Below are 11,497 nucleotides of genomic sequence, written 5' to 3'. Positions count from 1 at the left end.
GTCCTTTATTGTTTTGCATGGTGTTTTTTTTTTTTTTTGTAGGCAACATTGGCAGATATGCTCGTATCACCCATTGGGAAGGGGCAGCAAACTTTTAGGTTTGTTCATTCATGGCGGTGTCATTTTGCCCAGGAAAGTTCATAGGCATTTTAAGTATGACACTGGTAACGCTCGCGCCCATGCTTTCCTCATGCCAATTTCATTTTCATATAGACTGTTTCAAGGTCACAGGCGTTGTACCCAGAAAAGACTTTCGGTCACCTCATTCACCAGCTCCTAGCTTCGAAAATAAAAACGTTCTCAAGTTTTCTAAATAAAGTTTTTTCATTTTATTCCAATTTTCATTTTATTCCAATTTTTTTTTTCATTTTATTCCAATTTTTTTCAAGGGTAAGGAAAAAGTTTTTCAGTTAAAAAGAAGGTGTGTAAAGTTAAAACGAATCTATCATTTTGATGTAGCTCAAAAAACAATCATTTGAATATATTTTGCTAAAAAAAAAAGAAATTGAGCGGGCTATTTTCTAAATCTCTTCTTGCCCACCGATGCTATTAGGGCACCGGATGTCATCAAGAGCCTGTGTTTATAAACAGTCGAATTATTTATAGGGAGCCTTCACGGCCTCCGGAGCTGGCGTGCACGTAAAGGCTCCCTGTATAAATGTAGAGATACTGTATATTCAACTTTTCATAAACGCCTCCCAGGGCGCCGCCATAGCCCTCCTTGGGCTGTGCAAAATGGCGCGTCCCCTCGAAAATGCACAACGCTGCGCCCTTAGCCTTTGTACTCTGGCGCACAGCCCATCATGGCACTGTTTTTTTTCCTTCCTGTGAAAAGGTCTATACTACCTTTAAATACAGGAACTGTATATGAATGTAGCACGTTGCGCCATCTAGTACGCTTCAGAATAAGTAAACTATTACGACCTCCGAGATTGCAAGCGCCGATCTCCACTTCAGCAGAGACTAGTTAGTTCAACCAACACAATGTTATTAACGACACCTTGTAGAAGACCGCGGCCTTTTTTTGTGTGACTGTGAGAATGTTGCAACTATATTCATTTTTCAGCGGCAGCGCTTTCTAAAGACAAGTCTTTGGGGCTATTTTGCTGTTGTGGGTCCACCTATTGTCGGCGCTACTTACTACCACCTATCAAAGTATTGAGGGTCACGTAGTGAGTCTACTTGTCCACGCTCCTTCTTTCCTACTTAGAAGAGGGCAAGAGTCGTTGTTTTAACGATGAGAAAGGGGGTGAAAAAAAAAAAAAGCGAACGAATGCGCGCATGCGCAGAAACCGTTATTGATCCGCGGACGAAAGGAGGAGAGGAGCGTTTCGCGGCCTCTCGCTGCTCGCTTGTTCTTCGTGAGAAAACCGTGCGAGCGCTTGAAACAGTGGCGACAAGTCGTTCGACGAAGGGATTTCTCGACGATACACCGCTCGACGATACTCGTGTGTGAGCCGCTCGGACTAGATCGACCCGCCGAGGACGTCAAGATGGCACTAAAAGGATGCTACGCCTGCCTCAAGTACACGGTGGTCATTCTCAACTTTCTCTTTTGGGTGAGTGGCCTCTCTATCCCGAGCCGATTTTTACCGCCCAAATTCTGTCGCGACATCGCGTTGCGCGGTCACCAAGCACTTTGTCGGTTCGTGTGCGTCCCGCACGTTCCAATCGTGTCTCGCGCGGTTTCGGAGCGTGCATCGATAAATTGCACTTTGCGTTTTTTTGCTTCTCAGCTCCGACACGGAGAATCCAGCGGAGCTGTCAACTTGGTCCTGGCGCGTTCCTTATTTTAGGCTGTTGCCACCGTGCTGAGACGCGTAGGGCGTGCGCGTTTTTGATCATGCATCATTGCAGCAGAAGGAGAAAAACTAACGAAAAAAAAAGTGAATAAACAAGTGCACAACGTGGTGGATGACAGTTGCCCACATAAGCGTCTCTGATCGGTGTCAACTGCGATCCTACTCTTCACCGTCCGGATACAGGGACGCCGAGAAGAAAAGTAAAAAGAAAAATAAAGACGTCGCATATGTGAACTTCACTCTCAGTTCGAAATGCGTTGCGCAACATATGCGCATGAGCGTCGACTCCATCAGTGCTGGATGTGCTTTCTCTCCTCGACTTTTTCATTTGCAGTCAGTCGCATTGTCTGTACAGTGGACGCTTGAGTTACCCTCAATGGGGCCCGCAATGCGCGCCTGGTTGCCCACAACCCCCGCACCTCGTTTCTTCCTGGCTGTACGACTACGATGTGGTTAATCGCGTTTCGTTTAGTGCGTGACTGTAGCGAACCGGCTGGTAGTACAGTTAAACATCCGCGCCTATTTATATAATAAGGCGCCTGCATCTTCTTATATACGCGTCCCTTGAAACGACTCTGCGCTTGAGTTTTTCGATTGTTCCTCACCCATCGTTGCGTAGAGGACCGCTGGAAGCCATAAGAAAAAATAATAAAGGGGGGGGGGGGGGAGAGTCGTCGCTCGTTCGCCCAGAAAACTTGTTCGAATGCGCCTTGAACCTGACCGCTCTGCGGACTGTCGCGGCCTTTCCGGACAGTCGCAGCACGCGTGCGCCATTTGCCGCCTCCGTAATAACAGTAGTAGGGTTTTTGTTTTTTTCTAGCGCGTCTTTTCTTCCGCCGTGCCGTCGAACTTTCTCCGCCCTTCCCGCACGCTGCGATGCGTATTGTTTGGCAGTTGCCGCGGAGGCCGTCAAGTTGTGAACGCCCGCATTCCTTCCTGCCTTGCCTTGCTGTGGTGTGTGGACTTGTGGGTACGCGGAGTGCCGTCGGCAACAGGCTCGCCTGTTGCTGACGGTTTGCAGCCATCCTTCTCTTTTGCTTACTTCCCGTCTAGTATTTCGGTCGTGCTTTTATCGTATTATTCTTTTTCCGCGCTGCCGCTGTTTATTGGGTTTCTCACTTTCATTGCGGGACGTACCTCGTCACATGATGCCTGGCCGTTGCAAAAAGTGCGTGCGCTTTAGCGAGAAGCTTGTGAGTTCGCTGATGTTTTACTGTGGAAACAAGCTTTCCTTGCTCCATGTGTGGATATGATCACGTTTGCAGCTGCCATACAAAACGTCATTATATATATATATATATATATATATATATATATATATATATATATATATATATATATATATATATATATATATATATATATATATATATATAACCATCAATTGTATGAGCTTTATACCATAGCGCAGCGTCGTTTCACCTAAGACGTACTTACATGATCTGAGAGCTTTTGGAGAAAGAGACAAGCAACGTGATCACCGCGCCTGAACATTTTTGCGCGCGAGTTCAATCATGATTGAAGCAGCATACTTTGCTATAAACAAAGAGCTCTTAAGCGGGACAACATTGACAAGTTTTGCATTCAGAAAGTAGAGGGAGGGAGTAGCCTTTTTTGGGGGGGAGGGGGGGGGGCGGACCGTTTTTATAAATACGGCAACATTGTTTGGTGTGTTATTTCGCACCGGGCTGCGTTCTAATCGCTTATGCTCGTCCATTCATTGTTCACAGCCGTGTGCCGGCATTTGTTTTGCTGACTTCGTAAATCTTTCTTTCTTCTTTAGAAAAAAAAAAGATGTCTTATTTCTGTTCGCCATTGTTGGTTATCTGATGTGCCTCACCACATTCTGTAAAGACTTGGGTGATTAAAGGTAAAATGAATGAAATTGAGCATCCCCCCTAGAACGAACTTTCGGTTTATACGAACTATGCACATTCACCCTAACTGATATCGCTAGGAAGCCACTTAGAGTGTCAGTACAGCATCGTATCGTCACGTGTATTGTAGTTGCTGTTAATGTCACATTATTTTTGTTTGATTTTGAATCTCATTTCATGTAGACCACTCCTCTCTGTAAAGCTTTGGCCGATTGTGAGTAAAATAAACGTGCCTTTCTCGCGGTTGTTATTCAGAAACTTCTCGCTGAATGCCGTGCGATTCACCGCTGTACTGCCGCATATCACCCGCAGGCAAACGGTTTGACCGAGCGCTTCAACCGAACTCTTGGCGGCAATGAAACGAGACGTCCTCCTAGAACGAGCTGCCGCTTTATACAATCCGCTCGCGCAGCCGCCCAAAACATGTAGCTTCCTAGCCAGTGGGAAGTTAGGGACCTGTATATTTGTTAGGCCGCCATTCGATTCCGCTTAGTACGAACGGCTGAAGCACGTGTGTCAGACGCGACGTGCCCGAGCGGGAAGCTCTGCGCATGTTACCGGTGAGAGGAGGCTTGGCGGAAGGGTGTGTACGACGCACCGGAAAGGAGACGACGCTACACCGCGATCTGCGACGGATCACTTTGAACTCTGTAACGTATATATCTCCGTGGACGATCGCAATCCTGCTGACGGAGGCGACCGCCTCGATAAGTTATGTATCCTTTGAGAAGAGCTTACGAGGAATGAAGAGAAACACGTTCTGCATCGACGCTTGTGTTTTTTTTTTTTTTTTGTTGTTGTTTTTTCTTGGCGTTCCGCTGATGTGACTGCGTGCGAGGAACGTGTGAATAATCGGTTGCAACGTAAGGGAAAAAAGAAATGGCGCAGCTTGCAGTCAAGTCACGCAAGGCTGGGTCAAGGGTGAGATGGCGGGCTCCTGGCTGGTCTTGGCTTTGTATAGGCTTTCGCCTTCCCACCTGTCTCTTACTCACCCCTTGCTACGAGCGACTACGCTTGCAGTTGGGCACATCTCACTACATACCACACTGGTCCACTAGAAGTTAAGGAAGTATACGGGCGACAAGCACCGATTAGAAGCCGCATGTTTCAGCATTCATCTATCTGTACGGAGTGTTTTAACGCTGAGTGTGCGCGTGGCGGTTCATGGTTTATCTACGACTCGGCCAAGCTTCCATTTAAGCAGCTCTGCCGCAAAATTAAGCCCCGAGCATAGAGCCGCGGCGTACCCTTCATCCTACGTAAGAGTGGAGGGTGGAGAACTTTGCACTGTGGCACACACACGCGCTGGAGGATTGGTTGGCCAAGAACCGGGTAGTTTTAAAAAGAAATTCTTAATTAGATTATACCCCGTCTGTTTTAAAGAAGAAGTGGTACTGTAACGAAAATGCAAATAATGAAAATAGAGAAGCAAAAATGCAAGAACGCTGAAGTGGGTAATTTTAAATTCCTAACGATTCTTTCCGTAACAGATCTGCGCCTGCCTAACTGCCTTCGAAGATTGTTTCCCCTGTTCTATTGTAAGACAGCATACATGCACGTTAAAGAAAAAGAGTTGGTTGTTGTTGTTGTTGTTGTTGCCCCTTCGCACTGGCACATACCTTGTTTTTGGATATCGTCTTCGTCTGACTGCCGACGCTATAGGGAACTCCAAAATTTTCCGGGAAATTCAATTTGCAAGCCAGAACGATTGATATAAAATATAAAAAAGGATATCTATATCTACTTAACGCGAATAATTGCTTGACGTCACAACACAAACACACATAAAAAAATTGGGCGAACGTAATTTTGTGGACCTTCTATGCTACCTACCTTGCGGGTGGTCTATGTTTTCGACTGCATATGAAATTGTGGTTTAATGAAAGCCTTGCAGTTTGGGGACCTGGATTGTCTCGTATCTGGTGATATTAATGGAAATTAGACACTCCATGGACGTATACCGAAAACGCGTGCTCTGAAAGCGTGGTATGTGGACTTTTTTTATTTTTTAATGAAAAAGAAAACCTACTCGCTCTAGGGGCCCCTCCTTTTATTGTTGTTGATTTTCGACGTTCGATTTTCGACGTTCGTCGTTAGTGACGTTTTTCGTGCATTGTTCTCGTGCTAGATCAGGCGTGAAGTTTCAGCTTTCATTTATTCACTCTTTTCTTTACTTCGTTTTTTTGTACAATATTGTAACAAATAGTGAAAAAAAGAAAAAAAAGACAGAGAACAAAGTCCCGACCAGAATACATGTCCAAATCAACGACGCCATGTTAGGATATTTGCTCATTTTTATGTTATCCGCCAGCTACTACTTTTTTTTTTTCCTGTTTACTCTTTCGTGCTTCTTTTTCGGTGTAGTCTTCTTCTACGGTGCACGCCGCGCGCACTTGCAGAACATATTCCATTTTCCCAATCTTCTGAAAGCTTTGTAGTCTTCTAAAGAAAGACATCTCCCACGCAGGCTGTGTCGCCTCACTCTCTCGAAGCAAACAAAGCCGTCCATGTATGCATGCGCGGAACTGCTCTTATCTCTGGTGCCTAGGAGTTTTGTCTAGAAGAGGCATATCTCGTTTCAACACGCATAGAACGCGGATGCGATATGCGCGAGCTTTATATACATTTATGCTTGCTCATCCCTCGATAGTTGTGAGCTGTTAAACATATGTACAGCTGCTGTTTGGAAAGAGCTTTTCCGCACTGTTGGCTAGTCTATCTGTTTATTTCTATTTCGCTCTCTTTCCGTGGTCTGAACTGATAATCCGGGTTGTCTCGGCGGACCATTTGGGTCCTGGAGAGTCTGTCCAGTGTTTCTCATGCTTTCTTCTTCTTGTTTTCTTTTTCAAATTGCACTCCAGGGCAGCCCCCTCTGAGAAATGACTACTGGTCAATTTCTCTTTCTTTCTTTCTTTTTTTCTTTCTTTCTTTCTTTCTTTCTTTCTTTCCTTATTTCATTCTTTCTATTTTTCTTTCTTTCTTGCCTTATTTCATTTTTTCTATCTTCCTTAATACTGTATCCACTTATATTTACTGCCCGTGAGCTCAACCGTGCGCCTGCACGAAAAAAAAAAAAAAAAAAAAAGGCGGCTCTGGATATGGTTCGTGCCTTATACACTCTGCTTATACTCATTAGTGAAGTGCTTTCGCGCTTTACGAAGCCGCAACTATCGTGCTTGTCACATTTCTGTTGCTTTTTTTTTTCTGTTATGTCGCTTTTTTGGGCTAGCCAAGGGGGCGTACGTACGACTGCATGTTTGTTTGCGGTGGTTCGTGCAACATCGCAATAAAACGAAGCGCATATCTCACGTAGTGGTACAGAAATCGGAACACGTAAAAAACATTTCACTTCGTTCTTTCTCCTCCTTGAGCCAACGTTAACGTTACGAAAAAAAAAGAAAAAAAACGCTATAGAGGTTAGCCTTGAAACGTAAACTCTTTCGCTGCCGATGTCGCGAAGCCATTCCCCTATGCGAGAATCGATTAAACGAACCTCGCGGGGATTCTGAAATGTCAAGAGGCCTTCCGCGTTGCGCTAAGCGCCCTCAGAGCGTAAAAAGAGTTGTACAGAATAGGCGCTCTTTATCGCCGAAAATAGGACACGCCCGCATCCGTTCTGGTCAGCGAAGTAAACAAGGATGGTTTGTCAGTGTAAACAGCTGCTCTCTGATAAATAGTGTTGTTTGTTTGTTTGTTTTCATTGTCCGATCGGGAGTAAAGTGGCATGGGACCCTGTTATTTTGACATTATTTCTGTCTCTCTCCCTTTGTCTTGATTCCAAGCACAGGCACGCGAAAGGCGGTGCTTTATGTATATATCACATATCAATCCTCCCACTTATCAATCGTCCCAAATATCAATCACCCCACATATCAATCAATCCTTATTTTAAAAAACGGCGTTCAAAAAAGAACAAAGAAGTGGGAAAGACCGGGGGTCTACGCCAACGTGGGATTACCGTGCCCAAATCCCTGAGGTCGTCATTTGCGAGCACGTTTATTAAACGAGCACCACACGCACATTGCTCGCTCTGTAGTGTCGCGCTCAAGTTATACACGGAAAGTGCACGGAGGAGACAGTTAGGAGTGCTTTGATTTGATTGATTGATTGATTGATTGATAAATTGATTGATTGATTGATTGATATGTGGGGTTTAACGTCCCAAAACCACCATTTGATTATGAGAGACGCCGTAGTGGAGGGCTCCGGAAATTTCGACCACCTGGGGTTCTTTAACGTGCACCCATATCCGAACACACGGGCCTACAGCATTTCCACCTCCATCGGAAATGCAGCCGCCGCAGCCGGGAATCGAACCCGCGACCTGTGGGTCAGCAGCCGAGTACCTTAGCCACTAGACCACCGCGGCGGGGCCAGTTTGGAGTGCGTGCTGGTTTGCACTTTCTTTGCCTGACTTCTACGCGATTCTTGGGAGATAAACTACACTCGAGGTTTATTTACCCCGCAGTTGCCGTCGGAGGACAGATACTGGGAGTGCGGTGCACACAACAGATACGCGTGCCGTTGTGATCGAAATCTGAAAGCCTGTGCAACACGGGCGCAGCCAGAAATTTCTCTCGGAAAGGGTTCTGCTACAGTAACACCGGGGTTCGACCATTTATGTTCTTGCGTGCGTTTGTATGAGTATCTAGACGCGAGCAATATTGAAAAATTTCGGGGGGTTTGAACCGCCCTCTTCCTCGGCATGGTCACGCTGTGGCGTTCCAGTTTTATGGCGTCAACAGCAAAACTTGGAGCACTCTTGAGCTTCGCCTTGAGGAGCACGCTGAATGCGACAGCGGGCCGCATGCGCAGTGCACCGTCTCAGCCTAGCTTCGGTTTTCGGTGCACGCCTCAACCGCGCCGAACGACCGTGCGCGCATAACATTAGCCGTTTGTATGGCGACTCCTTGGTCGTTCCTCCCTCCTTCTCCATGCTTTTGTGAATAAAGACGTTTCTCTCTCTCTCTCATTGGTTGGTGTGAGACCGACGATAGCTGTGAATAGAACCGGGGTTGGTTTCTTTTTAGACTCAACCATATGAATCCGACCTACAGTTAGGCCAAGAGAAGTATATAGGATATTTTTTGCTATTTAGGACCAAAATAGAAACGAATTCGATAATGTAAATGAATTAAGGGGACGAAAAATCACCCTTTCCGTCGGCCGGATCCGAACGCACAGCCTTCTAATTCAGAGGTCTTAGATGCGAAGGTTGTGGGTTCGGATGTACATCCCAAGCACTAATCGGTTCTAATGCTGCTGAGTTTCGGTGATCGGACGTGACCCGGCGCATTCAGCATGGTATAGGGCCGTTGGCTCTGGTTCGCATTTCACTGACATCCGCATTCATCATCATCATCAGTCTGACTACACCCACTACAGGGCAAAGTTCTCTCCCACGATATCGACCCGGTCTTGTGCTTTCTGCTGCCACGTTATACTCGCGAACCTTTTAATCTCATCGGCCCACCTAACTTCCTGTCTCCCCTTCGTGCGTCTGCCTTTTCTGAGGATTCAGTCAGTTACCCTCATTGACCAGTGGTTATCCCGCCTACGTGCTACGTGCCAGGCACATGTCTGTTTCTTCTTCTTGATTTCGATTATGGTGTCCTTAGTCCCGGTTTGTTCCCTGACGTCCACTTTAATTCATTTCAGTTTGCGTAATATTACTACAGTACGGTTGACATGCACGATTTTAATGTCTGCTATATTTTTTCCCGTGGCCTAACTGTGTGTTGGATTGATTTGGTTGTGACGATAGCTGGGATGAGTAGCTGGATACTCCACCGTCGCACTCGCTACAATGCCTTGTTCCTCCGCGCGAAAGAAAACAAGTCCGCATATGGGCCTCACTCATGCACCCTGGAGTAGTAATAGTGGCAGTAGCCACCTACTACGCCCCTCGCTTCCTGTCTCCGCCTCTCTCCACCACGGAGTGCGTTGCTCCGCGACCCTGAACGCCGACCTCCCCGGCTCCTCCTCGTCGGCGCTGCCGCCGGCGGAACACACACACACTCTCTCTCTTTCTCTCTCTCTCCCGCCCGACGTCGTCTTCCGCGCGTATTCGCGTGTCTGAACGCCCTTGTTCGTCGCGTCTCCTTTCTGCCGTCTCCTCCGATGGACGCGTCCTGCTGTTCTCTTCTTCGTCCCGCTGACGTATTTTAGGATGATGAGGATGCCTTGGCACTGTTCCACGCCGCCGACGCGACAGCTGCTCCTGCCGCATTCGTCCCTATTTCTTTTTTTCCGCGCCCGTTGGTTTGGACCCCGGGCCCCGCCGCGCCACATCGTTGTCTGGCAGGCTGCTCACCCCCCCCCCCCCCCCTCTGTCGCCGTCTTCGTGCTTTCATCCCTTGTTACGGCTTGGTGGCATGCGGCGCTGTCGCCTGTCAGTGTTACACCTGAAACTTGCAATACTATACGAGCGACCACGGCTCGGGCTCCGGTCAGATGTCTCTGCCTTTTGGGCGAACGTTTGCTATTGTACTCGTGCGCTACTGACGCATTCATTCATTCATTCATTCATTCATATATTGCCATGTGAATGGCAATTAGGATAACAGAAAGCCGAACTGGTTTGTACGGATTCATGTTTGGAAGACGATGTGTGCAAACACGGACACAGTCAGGGTGACGTTTGTGTTGGCTTGGCTTGTCTTTGTGTCCGTGTGCATACGCCCATTTATTTAAGACGAGGAATCAAAATAACTGAGTGGCTCGACTGTTTTCTTTATTTATAGAGCCTCACGGTGCCAACAGACATTGGAGCTAAGGAAAGCGTATAGGAGAAATTGTATGTCCTTTCTAAATTTAAACGTATAAAAGCAAGAGGAAAACGGGTGAGACCTAAAACGCGCGTTTGCACTAGACCGACACGACACTGTCATGGGCCCGACGAAAACGCGAGGCAGACGCTAACCATCGGCTGACGAGTCGCCCGCCGACGAAGTCGCCAGACCCCATGGTCACACTAGGCCGACGACGACGCCTCAAAAGACAGCATTTCATCGTAGTGTGACGTGATGAGAGACCGAAAACCCCAGCAAAACGCATTCGTAGACTTGTCGTCGGGAGATCGGCGGCTGAGCGAAATATCTCCTCGTGTCCTTGCTTTAAAGGACCACGAAGCGGGCAATCTTGGGGGAGTTAACAATGCCCTCTCCGAGGCTCCTGCGGTGTCCGAATAGGCAGCTCGAGTACCCGACGGAAGTCTTTTCTTCGCATCCCTATTGCGTCCCCCGTCCCTCGTTACCACGGATTATGGCGAGGGCTGTGCCGCCTAGCCGGAGAGGGACAATGACAGAGCGGGGAGCATGGCTGAAAATGAGGCGCAGGTGTGCAAGTTTAATCGGCGTCGCTGCGTGTGCCTCCAACGTGACTGCACAATTGGCCGACGAAAGACTGTGAGCACGACAAAACGCTGGCGGGGTCCTCGCGAGACCACCCGCGGACTGTTTTGTGTCTTTGCAGGGTACCTAGGCCGACGACAAGAGAAAAGACACTTCTAAAGACAGCCCGCAGACCAAAATCGGTGTCTTGTCTCTCTAGTTTAAACGCGCCTTTAGTGGACGAAAAGAGATTGCTTGCTGCAGCTGGCGGGAGCTCAACCCGCGGCTTGCACTTCACGCCTGCTGTGCTGGATCGACTGTAATAGCAACCTATAGATGTCAACAATGCTGAAAGTTGCGAGGGATAACACGGTTGCGCGTACCCCGCCGTGGTGGTCTAGTGGCTAGGGCACTCGGCTGCTGACCCGCAGCTAGCTGACGCGATCGAGTCCCGGCTGCGGCGGCTGCATTTTTCGGTGGAAGCGAA

General features: G+C 47.7%; 1 protein-coding gene across 1 annotated transcript in view; it reads left to right on the top strand.

Annotated features, from left to right (window-relative positions):
• Window positions 1–1,316: 1,316 nt before the first annotated feature.
• Window positions 1,317–11,497, top strand: part of LOC119170582 (CD9 antigen) — a 103,988-nt gene continuing 93,807 nt past the window's right edge. Inside the window, exon 1 of the mRNA XM_037421791.2 lies at window positions 1,317–1,559. Coding sequence (XP_037277688.1) covers window positions 1,494–1,559 — 66 coding nt within the window. The 5' untranslated portion in view covers window positions 1,317–1,493. The remainder of the gene's footprint in view (window positions 1,560–11,497) is intronic.

Source organism: Rhipicephalus microplus, chromosome 2 (assembly GCF_043290135.1).
Source record: "Rhipicephalus microplus isolate Deutch F79 chromosome 2, USDA_Rmic, whole genome shotgun sequence".
In the NCBI taxonomy this organism is placed as follows: domain Eukaryota; kingdom Metazoa; phylum Arthropoda; class Arachnida; order Ixodida; family Ixodidae; genus Rhipicephalus; species Rhipicephalus microplus.
Note: the sequence above shows the minus strand (reverse complement) of the source record. Positions and strands in the feature narration are given on the sequence as shown.